At 42.2% G+C, this 13,973-nt stretch overlaps 1 protein-coding gene across 2 annotated transcripts in view; it reads left to right on the forward strand.

Moving 5' to 3' along the window:
• The first annotated feature begins 5 nt into the window (after nucleotides 1–5).
• Nucleotides 6–13,973, forward strand: part of CEP89 (centrosomal protein 89) — a 116,292-nt gene continuing 102,324 nt past the window's right edge. Inside the window, exons 1-4 of one of the 2 annotated variants that reach the window (XM_034788850.1) lie at nucleotides 6–159; nucleotides 2,240–2,346; nucleotides 5,914–6,072; nucleotides 6,935–7,136. In XM_034788850.1, the coding sequence (XP_034644741.1) occupies nucleotides 121–159; nucleotides 2,240–2,346; nucleotides 5,914–6,072; nucleotides 6,935–7,136 (507 nt within the window). In that variant the 5' untranslated portion in view covers nucleotides 6–120. The remainder of the gene's footprint in view (nucleotides 160–2,239; nucleotides 2,347–5,913; nucleotides 6,073–6,934; nucleotides 7,137–13,973) is intronic. The other variant, XM_034788852.1, reaches the window with a different exon arrangement.

Below are 13,973 nucleotides of genomic sequence, written 5' to 3' on the forward strand. Positions count from 1 at the left end.
AATCAGGCACGCTGTTGTTGTAAGGCCGGTTGTGAAGGGATAGCTTCTGGGAGTGGAGATGGCCGTGGTAGCGGGGCTGGTCTCAGTCTGGCTGTAGTCTCCCCTCCTCAGCCTGCGCTTATGGCGCTTAGTTTCAGGAGAGGCCGGACGGGCCCCTTTGTGAGTATTATCCCGCAAGTCCGAGGGGGTCACAATCCAACGGAGGGGACCCCGGGGGCGTGGCCGGTGCGCGGGTGGACGCCCCCCGCAGTGCTGAGCAAGAGGCGGCCGAGCTACGTACAGTCCGGCTTTAGCCTGGCCCAGGTGGCCCCAGAGGCTGGACCTGTCCCTTCTGCAGAGACCGTGGTGAACGTGAAGCACTTCCCAGGCCTGTGACACCAAACGCGGATCCCGTTACATGAGGGTGGCCATAGTCCCACGTAGGAGGGGCCTGGGCGAACCGTCGTTATCCCTCTTCTGAGTGAAAAGATCAGCAGCATTTTCGCTTGTCTCTACTATCTGCTGTGAAAAGGGGAACCGGCTAAACCCTGCAGAGCAGCTGCTCTCCCCCCCTACCCCCCGGCAACGTAAATCTCATCATGCCTGGCGCTAACCTGACGTTGAAATTGACGGTTGGGTGGTTTGTTCAATGTTCAAAACCAGAAGACTCGCCCCAGGGTGCACTGGATGATCAGGGGGCGTTCTGCACAGGAGTGGTTTGGCATCTTGGAGGAGAGAGTAAATAAGGCCCACTCTCTCTTCACTCAGTTCTTTAACTACCTCTTCTCTCTCCTGCTCCCGCCCCCCAAATGCCACTCTGTGTACCCCATGGCCAATCCCAACCTATCATTCACCTTTGGGGCAGGAGAGAAGTGGGGATACCAATGCAGGCTGGGGCAATAACCACTTGTACAATGTAGTGATGCCTATAGACTTGTCATGCTGCCTGGACTTGTCCAGGAAACACATGTGCACTCACCTAACTTGTGCTGTTTCAGCAGCTGAGTTGATAATAGAAATTTAGATTGCAAAGACTGCTTGAATTCACAAAAAAACAGCGCATAACTTTTTTTTAAAAACTGATTCGGACATATGCATTCTTGGGTTTCAGAGAACATTTAGAATGCACATTAACATTTATTTTTTTCATTATGAGAATAAAAAAAACCAAATCATTCAGCTTTTTGCTGCTTTCTTGCTGCTCTGGTTGGAGTACTAGCCTGCTATTCACACTGTTACTTTTGCCTCTTAATAATAATAGGAAGATCTCTGTACTAATTACCAGACCATTAAATGTTTCACTTTAAAAAAAAAATGGGATGGGTCATGTCAATTCAGAACACTGGCTATTAAATCCAGGATCTGGAAGCAGTGGCCTCTACTTGATTATTCAGTGAAGGAGAGAGTTTCTCTATTGCACCAACTCAGGAGCTAGTAAATTAGTACAATTGCCTGAAAAGGCAAAATTCCTTCCCAATTTGTATAGCTGTCAATTTACTCCCGCATCCAGATAATAAAAGGACATTTAAGGATAGAACAAATTCCCTTCAGCTGAAATCTTAAATACATACCCCCTTGTACTCCCCAAAGTAGTGAAATTTGCCCAAAGGGTTGGGCCCTGGTACAGCAAACTCCCTTGCAAAAGAGTCACTAGTGCTAGCTCTATTCAACTAGTACTAAGCATTACGCAAGTCTTAGGGGCTACTTCATAATATTTTCCCCCCATTCAAACTAAACTTTGACTGGTTTAATTTTAATTTCTTTCCCCATCTCCTTATGTTGCTCTGTCTGGTGATCCCTTGTGACTAACTGAAGAGGTAGTACTGACAGACCCTTCAACTAGTGGCCTCTATATAGTCATCTTCACTAGAGGAAGGATCACGTTGTGGTAATGTTGGGGAGGCAGAGTTTAAAAATTTTGGAAGAAACACGTTCTCTTTTGGCACCACTACCCCTACACATGCACAAAAAGTAGTGGTGGTAGCGAGTGTGCAGTTTAGAACCTTACTTTTGTGAGTTGGGAGTAATGGGAGAAATACACTTGTGGGATTTGAATGAATCACAAACTGTTGCCTAGTGGTAACAATTATTAATATAATTTAAAAATCGTATCTAGAATCTCTTGAAATCATCTATGGACATTAATTTGCATGTAAGTGTTCTCCCCTTTTGTGTTATTTTGTATAGTGAGTGTACATGTTCAGTTTTGTGTTGTTATCCTTCAGATCATTGCCAACTAACTTTATTTTAAATTGTCTAGAAACATATAGCTCATGGCCTGGTCCCTGCTGCTACCATAGCTCCTAAACCTGCAGTTCCCCGCACCCCTCCCCCTCGTAGTCCAAACCCTTCTCCAGAAAGGCCCAGGTAGGTTTTAAAGTTACTTCTTTTTCCTCTCTTAAGTATCATTAGTTACAGTGGAATTACAATAATCAGTGTAGTAGAACTGCATGATTAGAATAATTGCATATCAATACTGTAGCTCTTTTATGTAAGCCTTTTCTCAAGCGGAATATATTTTCTGTATAGGACAATTTGTTTGTACTACTAAGATCTATATTATTCTCCCCTTCCCCCAAGCATTCTTAATACCAGAATAATGCCAAGGCCATATCCTGTAGCCTTTATGTACATGTAACTCCTATTGAAATTACTAGGAATTGTTACATGCAGAAGGTCTACTTTGGACTATTTTTTGTCTAAGTGGAGCTTGTTATAAGAAGATAAGAATGGCCCTACTGGGTCAGACCAAAAGTCCATCTATCTCACTATCCTGTCTTCCGATGGTGGCCAGTGCCAGGTGCCCCAGAACGAATGAACAGAACAGGTAATCATCAAGTGATCCATCCCCTGTTGCTCATTCCCAGCTTCTGGCAAACATAATTCCTCTTAATTCCTATAATCAAGGATGAAATACAGGTATGAAAAGCACTGTAATTTCTTTACAATTCCAAAAGACATTTATTTTATGTTTTGACAAAAGTTAATTAATGTGTTATTCGAGTACAGTAACATTAAATGGCGGTTGTTTGAGTTTCCATTTTCTTGTAGTTAGTCTAGCAATACAAAAAATCTGTTTCATGAAAATTGAGGCTCTGGATATTCAATATGTAATGAAGGCCAGCAGCATATCAAGCATTCTAAATGTAGACAAAGGTCCCTGACCCAGCAGCTTTAAGTTTAAGAATGTGATGCTGCTGCCTCCACACAGGCAAAATTCCCATTAGTTTGCTTACAGAGTGACTGCATTATCAGGCTCTAAATAAGAGCACCAGTACAAAAGAAAGTCCCAGTCCTGTAGTTGATCACATGCAGACAGGTAGGCAGCCTGACCCTGTGAACATGTGTACATGAAAAAAGTTGAGTTGAGTTCATAGGGGCTACTCATATGTATGTTCGCAGGATCAGGCCATTTAATGTTAAATAAACCTTGAACCTTGCCTTTTACACAGGCAGATTGATTAAATAGCCTGATTTTTTTGTTTTGTTTTAGGCCAAGTTCATGCCAAGCATAAGCAGTCAAAACTTCATAAATTTCAAATAAGTTGCTTACATTTGTGCTGTGTTTGGATGAGTAATTGATTGAAAAATTAAGTTTAATTATAAAATCTTTTTATTACCTGGCTAACCCAGGTAAAACCACTTTTATGGTTTATTAATTATTACCAAGAGTGCCCAGGTTATGAAACACTTATTACTATATGTCTTTGCTTCATCACTAAAATAAAGTCGTTTCTGTGTAGTAAACAGCTATGATTATTTTGTTACTGGAGTTTTCAGTAACAGTGTTCAATGATGGGATATTAAAAGTTACTACAGAGAACTTTTTCCAGAGGGTCTGGCTAGAGAATCTTGCCCGCATGCTTGGGGTTCAGCTGATCGCCATATTTGGGGTTGGGAAGGAATTTTCCTCCAGGGTAGATTGGCAGAGGCCCTGGAGGTTTTTCACCTTCCTCCGCAGCATGGAGCAGGGGTCGCTTGCTGGAGGATTCTCAGCGATTTGAAGTCTTTAAATCATGATTTGGGGACTTCAACAGCTGAGTCAAGGGAGAGAATTCTTCCAGAAGTGGGTGGGTCAGCTTTTGTGGCCCGCATCATGCGGGAAGTCAGACTAGATGATCATAATGGTCCCTTCTCACCTTAGAATCTATGAGTATAATAGTACAATATTTTAAAATGGCAGATTTAAAAAAAAGAGAAGTCATGAGACAAGTTCATAGGGTTTTTATAACTGCTTTCAAAATTTGACATACCTAGAAGTTTTCTTTAAACTGCAAGCACTGATTGAAATGAGAGGTATATGATCAAGTAGTAGGTTTTTATTTGGAGAGAGGAATTTGTCATAAGGAGTGGAATAAGATTATTTTAAAAAAGATTATTGTTAAAGTAAGTGCAAAAAAATGCAACCTCAGTTAAATCAGAATTTAGAAACCAAATTAAAATCTAAAAGAAAAAAATGTTGTATGACTGAATTAACACCAAAAAGCTGGTTTGAAGGAAAACAATAAAAAAAAAAAAAAAAAAAGCTTTCCTACTTCACTATACTTAGGTGCTGTCAGGACTAGTTTTAGAAGTACTGGTCTCCTCAAGTGAAGAATGCATTAATATCCCCACACTAAAGGAAAAAAAAACTTTACAGTTTATTAAAGAATTATGTAATTAAAAAAAATCACCCCTTCAACAGGTGCTCCTAAAATAGGTGTGAAAATAAGAAAATGAATAAAACATCCTTTGAGTTAGCAATGCAGACCCATGGTACCATATAAATGTTATAAGAAATTATTTTTCTGTTCCTTTCCATTTTTAGTCCCCTACTGTAGTCCACTTTCTCTCCTTTCTCTACATTTTCCCTCACTCCTGGTAGTTGTTCTTCAGTCTTCTTTCTGTGTCAGTCCCCATCTGTTTCCTTCCTGTGTCTAGTACAGGGGTCGGCAACCTCTGGCATGCGGCTCGCCAGGGTAAGTACTCTGGCGGGCTGGGCCAGTTTGTTTACCTGCCGCATTGGCAGGTTTGGCCGATCGCGGCTCCCAGTGGTCATGGTTCGCCGTCCCAGACCTATGGAGGCAGTGGGAAGCCGCGGCCAGCACATCCTACGCCACTTCCCGCCGCCCCCATTAGCCTGGGACGGCAAACCTCAGCCAGTGGGAACCGCGATCGGCCGAACCTGCCAACACGGCAGGTAAACAAACTGGCCCAGCCCGCCAGGGTCCTTACCCTGGCAAGCCGCATGCCAGAGGTTGCTGACCCCTGGTCTAGTATGTTCTCAGTCAACTCCAGTTCATTCTACCTTTTCTTGGGCCCTCAAGTTCTCTCTTTTTTTGTGATTTTATTTCACCTTTTTCACTCTGATTCCTTTTTTTTCCCTCTCCACCTTCCTCATCCTTCTTCTCCTCCCCCTTCAACTCCATCCCCCCAAAATACACTCCCTCTCCCTTATCCCAGTTCACAGTCCTACAGCATTAGTTGCCAGCCTCAAAGTCAACAGCGGAAGCTGAGTAGGGAATATAGGCCCACAAACTACATGGCAGGACCTGGGGCACTCCTTACACAACATCACCTGGGGATGATACTGGGTACTGTGGAATGCTTGAGGCAGATTCTGCCCTCCGTTTCTTATGTGCAACTCCATGAAAGTAACTGAGATTTCTGTGCATGTGATGTAGGAAAGTGGGATATGGAACACATTTTACACAGAATTCTGCAGTGCCTAGTTATAGCTGAGTTTATGCCTTAACTATCTTTGTGGGCTGGTGGTTTAAATCAGTTCCCTTAATATTTTAAGATTTTTTTTATTATATGATTGTTAAATCTTAAACTTTGTGCTATTGCCTAATTAGTGAAGGTACTTCACAAAAGGTACAGATACAAGTTTTGAGCCATAGAGAATACATCACAGTGTGTTTTATTTCACTATTTTATTTTCCTTTCTTCTAGATCTGCCCTAGCAGCAGCTATTCTAGTGACAACTTTAACTGGGCGTACCATTGCTATTCCCCAGCCTCGTCAACGATCACTTTCTGAAAGTGATACCAGCTGTTTGGAACAAGAGTGTTTTATTGAGCCGTATGCCATAGTCACTGAGCTCAAACTGGGGTAATGTACACTTCCTGTTTTAGCACCTCACATTAGAAATAAAATCTGAAAGTGATATGGTGGTACTCATAATAATCCCTAGCACTTAAGTTACTCATTTAAACTTATCTTTTCCTTTCAAGGTCCTAGATTGAGTCCAGAGTGCCCACCCATTCCCTTTCCCCCATTTTCCGTTTCATGTATGGCAGTGTTATAACCACAGACTCCAGAGGGGAAAGACTGAATAGTGCAGCAAGGCATACCAGTAAAAATGTGCATATGAATGTTTGCCAACTCACTCCATTTGCACAATTATTCTTAGGGAATCATCTGAGTTGCACATAAGGTAGTTCCCTTGACCCATACTATATTCTCCACAGACTACTCCATATGTAGAAATGGTAGACCTCTCTTTCTCTGTCCCCAATCTGGCAGTCCCATAAAAATACACGGTTTCATGTGTCTAACTACCAGAGGCGGGGGATGCAAATACACCTCTACCCCAATATAACGGTGTCCTCGGGAGCCAAAAAATCTTACCGCGTTATAGGTGACACTGCGTTATAGCGAACTTGCTTTGATCCACCGGAGTGCACAGTCCCGCCCTCCCGGAGCACTGCTTTACCGCGTTATATCCGAATTCGTGTTATATCGGGTCACGTTATATCGGGATAGAGGTGTATCCAGTTTCACTAGCATAAACAAGAGTGTGAACAGCTGAAATTCTGGACCATTGTGTTTGCTGTTAAAGAAATTTAATTGTCTTTTTTGGGCATCTGCTGTTGCATCTGATATATATTTTCAGTGTGACCCTTTCAGCTTTACTAGCCTTTGTTCTTTGGAAAAGAACAACATTGTATTTTAAAGTGTTCTCCATTTGCAGGCCGAATTGGAAGCATGATGATAGTGAAAGATCTCCTGTGCAGTCGCTGGAAGTGTCAGGCAATCCTTGTAAAGATGAGGACATGGACACATATCTTTCAGAGACAGAAAAAGAGCCAGAGCACAACTATCAGGGTACAGAGAAAAGAGAGGAAAGCTTCAGCAATGATGCTATTTATGCTGTTCCCTATAAAAATAAAAAGGTTGGTCACTTAGTTTCTTTTGCACATTTTAATACAAAATGTAAGAATCTGAATGTCTGAAAAAGGGTTATTACACCTTTTTCTACTATTCATACACATTGTTTCCAGTTTGCATTTTTCATTCTTGCCTCATGCTTCACTTACCTGTGATTGGAGTTCTCCAAGTTAGTTTCATTCAAACATTCACAGTCACCCACTTTTCTGATGGTTTTGGGGTTTCTCTTATCAGAATGATTTAGAAGTTGCCAGGAAACAAATGTGGTATTTTGGCACCTTATTTTACATTTAATGAGGATGCATAATTGGCTGAGGAAAGCATGCAACCCTCAGTCCACATTTTGGAAGCAACATTTTCCACAGAGGCTGCAGTCCAACCTTATTTTACACCTGCAATTTGCAGGCACAAATGACAGATTATAGGTATCTGTTAATGTGATATATAGCTGCAAATGTTTGTGGGCACAAATCAGATAGTAATTTAAACTGTGTCATTTGTACCTTCAGTTGTTTGCACTGGTAAGATTAGAAGCTCTTATTGAAAATTTGTCCCCAGAGTTTCACTGCTGGCTTATAAAGGTGTTCAATACACTGAGTATGAAACCTACACTGTAGACTGTGGAGAGGAATGGCGTGGAGAGCTCAAGTCATGTGAATTATAAACACTTTATAACTTCCAGAAATTGGAATAATGATTTGTATACATATAAACACACACACACACAAACAACTACATTAAAAGAACATCACTGGTGCAAAATCAACCACTCAGAAGCTAGGAATTGCCAGAATTAAGGTTGCCTGTGCAATCTGAATTCATCTGCCTTGTGCGCATTATGATACAGTTTTTAATTACATTACATACTCTCTTTTCCTCAGGACCTTTACCTCATTTGAGGCACAGAATGAACAGTGATCATTTAATGAGCAGCTATTTATTGTTTTGTTTTATTTTAATTGTTCAGTGTGTAGTCTTGGGCCCTATTTACTATATTGTATTCCAGGGTTTCTCAAACTTCATTTCACCGCGACCCCTTTCTGACAAAAAAAAAAATTACTACACGACCCCGGGAAGGGGACCAAAGCCCGAGCCCTTCCACTCGGGGCGGGGAAGGGGGTCAAAGCCAAAGCCCGAGCCCTGCCCCCCTGAGGGCTTCAGCCCTGAGCGGGTGGGGGCTGTAACCTAGCCCTGCCACCCAGGGCTGAAGCTCTCAGGCTTTGGCTTCAGCCCCAGGTGGTGGGGCTCAGACTTTTGGCTTCAGCCCCAGGCCCCAGCAAGTCTGACGACCCCATTAAAACAGGGATGTGACCCACTTTGGGGTCCCGATCCACAGTTTGAGAACTGCTGTGCTATTCAAATCTTGTGCTGAATTATTAGTTTCCTTATGGGCTTTTCTATGGAGCTCATCACTATATCCAAGTGCTTCTCAAACATTAATTTATCTTCACAACACCCCTGTGATGTGAAGGAGTAATATTATCCCCATTTTACAGATAAAGGGCTGAGGCACAAAGAGATTAAGGTCAAAAGCATCCACTAATTTTTGGTGCCCAATTTTCGATGTCTAGGACCTAATTTTTCAGAGATCTTAGCATTATATAGTACTTTGTATGTTCAAAATACAGCTCCCATTGACTTCAGTTGCAGCTGTGAGCACTCAGCACTTCTGCAAACCAAACTTCAGGCTATCAAGGGAGATACCCAGAAAATGAGAAACACACAATTAATGACCAGCTGTGAAAAAATTGGTTAGTATGACTTGCCTGGCATCACACAGGAATTCTATGGCAGAGGCAGGGATAGACTTGAGTTCTCTGGCCCAGCATTCAGCTGCCTTAACCACGAGACCATCCTTATTCTTCCTGCATTCCCCTGCCTCCTTTCCTACTTGTGCAACAAATGAGGCAGGGATCTTGTAGTCAGCGACACTACCTTGATTCATCTGCAAAGCAGGTCTAGCTTGTGGACTGCAAGAGGCAAGGGTCCAGTGGAGAAAATAGTATTATGTGATTATGTCGTTAAAGACTATCATAATGTGTACAGGCAAGGCCAAATTAAGGTTGCACTGGTAACCCCTAATTCTGGCATTTCTTAACTTTAGGTCTTAACTTAGCAATTTCAATCACATTCTTTCAACATAAGAAATTATACAAAAACTAGGTTTTTAAAAAAGAAACTCACACGGAAATCACATCATATTGATACCCACTCGGTTCATCAGCAGGGTTGCATCATTTAGCCCACCTCACAGACCTCTATCATTTGAGCTAACAGAGTAACTAATAGCAATAATAAGAGGTCATCCTCTCTGTGAACCAGTAATAGAGGGGGATGTGATACACTTTGCCATTGGATTTCAGAGATGTTTGCTGACAACATAGGAATGATGAGACTCTGAAATCTTGGATTCCATTGCAGGCTCTGAAGGGGAGTGGGCTCAAGTGATCACAGAACCTTCTGTCTGTCCCTGCCTTACCCTACAAACTTGACCCCTTCTACCTAAACCATTCCTATCACCTTTCCACTCCCAGATTCCCCTTTGATGCTCCCTCACCATTCCCAGTCTCTCTCTCTCTCACCCCCCCACACACACACCCCTTGACCCCCCCCTCATCCCAGCTCCTTATCCAATCTGTTTTGTCCCATCTTTCTGGCCTCCAGTAATCTGCCCCCTCTCTGGACTTCTCATTCAAATCTCAGGCTTGGTCCACACTGGGGCGGGGGATCAATCTAGGAAATGCAACTTCAGCCACGAGAATAGCGTAGCTGAAGTCGACGTTTCCTAGATCGAACTAAGTTTACTTACTGCGGGTCCACGTGGCACAGACAAGCTCCCCCGTCGACAGCACTTCCTCCTCTCGGCAAGCAGGAGTTCCGCAGTCGATGGGGGAGCGCTTCTGGGATCGATTTATCGCGTCCAGATGAGACACGATAAATCGATCCCAGAAGATCGATCTCTACCCGCAGAATCAGGCGGGTAGTGTGGACCTAGTCTCTGTCCTGCACCTCGCTCCCTTGTCCCAGTTTCTTTGCCCGGCCAGTATCAGTTCTCTCCCCAACCCTCGCACCTCATCAGATCTGTTTGAACCCCTCGATACTGCTTCCTAGGCCCAGTCTCTTTGTCCAGCTGTTCCCAGCCTCCCGAGTCCCCTCAGCTCCTCATTCAGTCTCAGTGTTCCCTTCCTCTCCAGCCTTCTGGCTTTGAGTCTCTCCCCATCTCCTAGTCAGTCTCCTTGCCCAGCCCGTTTCAGCCTCTGTGTTTTGTCAACCTCAATCATCTCCCCCTACCCCATTGATGATGCTTATTTTTATAGTTGGAGGGACAGTAAGGGTTGGTAGCATAGTTTTAGCCATTCAGGTCCCCAAATAGTAAATACCCACTAAGGACCTGTGATTGTTCCCAAGTTACATTAAATCAAATAGCTTCATAGAGCCTTTATTAACCAGCAGAAAAAATAAAGCATCCTACTCTTTTAAGGACACCATATATCCACAACTGGGAATTCTCAGCCCTAATCAAGGGTAAAGGTATCGGTCAAGACTTCCCTTAGCCAGATCCAAAATAAAAGGAGAAAACAGTTTCCCACTCACTGTTTTCCCTACAGCAAATCACAGCTTTCTCCTGGGATCAAGATTTTCTGTACAGATGATTTTCCATGAGAGTTTTGGTCCAGTCCAGGAGCCTCCTCAACCTCTTTTTCTTCCTAGAAAGGAATAAGTCCATTTATTAATGCCTTCTATTTATTTCTTCCTGTTCTAATGAGCCCCAGCTGGAGGATCCACCCTTCATAACTGGAAGCTCTGGCAGTTTCTTTGGTGTGAGGAAAGCCCCTCTTTCATTTCCTCCACCTCAGGCTGTTAACCTGTTCCTTGCCTGATTGGATTTGGAGTCATTCCATCTTGGAAAAAAATAATTCTGTTTCTTGCAATATTCCTCAAGACGTAAGAGGAAATAACTTATCTTGCATATAAAGGTATTTCAGGGAGCGTAATGACCCGTAACAACAAAACTGCTACTTTTATTAATCAAAATATAAGCTAAACAATACATTTTGTTCCTAATATATTAGGATTGCCTGAATTTCTAGTAAATTTAAAACAATGTATGCATTGAATATTATTACTATGTCATCTCTAGCAACCAAGTGGCTCTTTTGTGCTCAGACATGTTAGGAATTGAAAATATATATGTTCAGCTGGAAAAGTTACAGATATCTGCTATAGAAGGAGTCTCTCATTCACCAACAAATGTAAAAAAAAAATCTTCATTTTAATTGGAAAACTTGTTTGATTTACACATTAGACCCCATTTCCTGATTCTGCTTTCAGACCTGTTTTACACTAGTCCGTCCCCATTGATGTAAGTGGAATTAATCCTGAATGACAATAGTATAACAGAAATAGGAATCAGTTCCATCACCTTAGCTTTATGTAAATGTTGACATCATTTTATGTATATTTCATAATTCAAGAAAGTCTTGACTACTGCACCAAAGGATACATTCACTGGCCTTACTTCAGTTACAAAAAGATAACAGATATAATCGTGGCCATAAGGTGGAGCTGTTTCTATATTTCATGTTTTATTATGACAAAATATAGGGCGAAATCAAGTTTAAAATAAAAGAATTGCAGTTTCAAAGTAGTTTTCAATATTTTTACATTTATTTGAAATATATTTCCTGGAAGGGACACTGTGATGGCTGGTTGGCATGAAAGTTGATCTACCAGCTTTTTATTGATGCACAAAGATAGTTAAAATCTACAAAACAGCATACTGGCAAAATTGCACATCAAAAACCTACATAATGATTAGAAATAACATACCCCACTTCTTTTACTTGTCCAACTGAGTGAACATAGTACCTATTTGCTTATTATTTACTAAGATATATTAAGAGCATCCTTCCAAGCTCTATGCACATATACAAATAAAAGGATAAATAAAACCAAAACCTCCGTCACCCAAAGTCACTTAATGATGTAGCACATTTTAATACCACACTTAGCTCATTTAATAAGTTAAGTCTTAATGCAACCACCACCACTAAATAATTTGCACTCAACCATTCCCAACCGCATACTTCAACCCACTCCTCCCTGAAAAGCCTGGGAAAATAGATGAGTGTCTGCAGCAGTCCCTGAAGGCCAAATAATCTGGCCTTTGTCAGAGTAGGTGGGAGGCGAGTTAGAGTCAAAGGGCCATCATAGACATGGAGCTGATAGATTGAGTGTCTTTGCAGATGATCAGTGTGCTTCAGTATTACCTAGAGATACAAGATGGTCCCTCTGGTAGTCTGAGCCCAAACCATTGAGTGTTTTACAAGTGACAGAACACTTCAAATTCTATCTGGAAACTAGTTGGAAGCCAGTACAGATCTCAGACTTTTCGTTCTCAGTGCCTGTAGCACCACTTAATATAGACAACTATGTGCCACACCAACTTGTTTCCAAATACCTTAAAGTGTAGCCCCATGGACAGTACATTAGAATAATCTAATCTTGAGGTGATGAGTAATTGTAGCAAGACCATATCCAATAGTTTGTGTGTGGGATGCGTAGTTCTCAGAATCAAAATCTCTTTGGGGTTATTGTTTCAGCCAGTCGGGTTGAAGACTCAAGTGTCCAACCATTACTGATTTACTGTATGTTATAAAGGTTATTTTTTAAACTAGAAGTACAAGAAATATCACTTTTACAAATATTGAAAGCTTAGATATTGCTCCAATATCACAGTGATGAGCAGATAGATGCCTATGTGAGGAAGTGGAAATTTTTTGTAATACGTTTGAGTCCTATATGTGCCGCAGTTTCCCTCTGTATTTTGCATTCCCACCCAGTGAGGGGTAAAAGGGTTAACACTGTTCCTGGAACAGCACAGGAGATATGAAGTGTATGTGTCACTTCCTTGTTGGGGTGAAATGACTGGGTTGTTAAGGAACTGGTTGAAATCAACCCAGATCAACAGAGGGTCCAGAAAGTGAATGATCTACACTCAGCAGGAGGAAGCACTGCCAGGTGGGGGTTGTGAACTCAGTGTGTTCCTGCCTGGATAACAAATGACTGGGAGGTGACCAGCCAAGGGATAAAGGGTTCGCTGCTCTCACCTGGGGTGGGAAAAGAGAGCGAGACAGGGACAGAGATGGAGTCCATCACAACTTGGCTGGAATGGACTATGGATAACCTTTGCCAGTCTTTGCTAACCTAAGGACTTTCAGATTCTTTTTGCTGCCTGCTGTCTCTGGAAATACTTACTGGGAGCTGAAGGGGTACAGTACAAGCCTCCCATGGGAGTCTGGCTTGGTTGGATCTGCTGCAGGGAGCCATGGAGAAAGACAGGGTTTGCTGGTGCCTAAAGGCCCAGTCTTGGAGGTTAGGGGCCTGCCTGTGCAGAACCATGTGGGTTCTCAGGGCCTGGCACACTAAAGGGATCACTTCCACGGGACTGGTTACAAGCTGGGCATTCACCAGATCCTGTGGATCTGTGACAACATGCCTAGAGACTGAGAGATTTTGAATCATACAGCAGTTATCAGAAAGACCCCGCATCTTTGATTTCAGTAGATTTTTCCATGTTGTGGATTTGGATTGTCTGCCTATGAGAGAGAGCGAGAGAGCAGTTTAACATTTCTAGGGCACACGTAAAGTGCAATTTGGAGCTTTGTGCCAAAATGATATTAATAATTTAACAGAAAGAAAAGTAACAGAGTAGATGAGAAGCAGCAAAATGCTATGTCTGTGAAAGGAAGCAAAAAATACTCTTAGGTGAAGCAGAGAGAGGGTAGTCAGTGAAAGGGCAGAGGAAAAGAAAAGAGAAAGGGAGAGAGAAGTGTATGGGA

This window comes from Trachemys scripta, chromosome 13, assembly GCF_013100865.1.
Source record: "Trachemys scripta elegans isolate TJP31775 chromosome 13, CAS_Tse_1.0, whole genome shotgun sequence".
Taxonomy (NCBI): Eukaryota; Metazoa; Chordata; order Testudines; family Emydidae; genus Trachemys; species Trachemys scripta.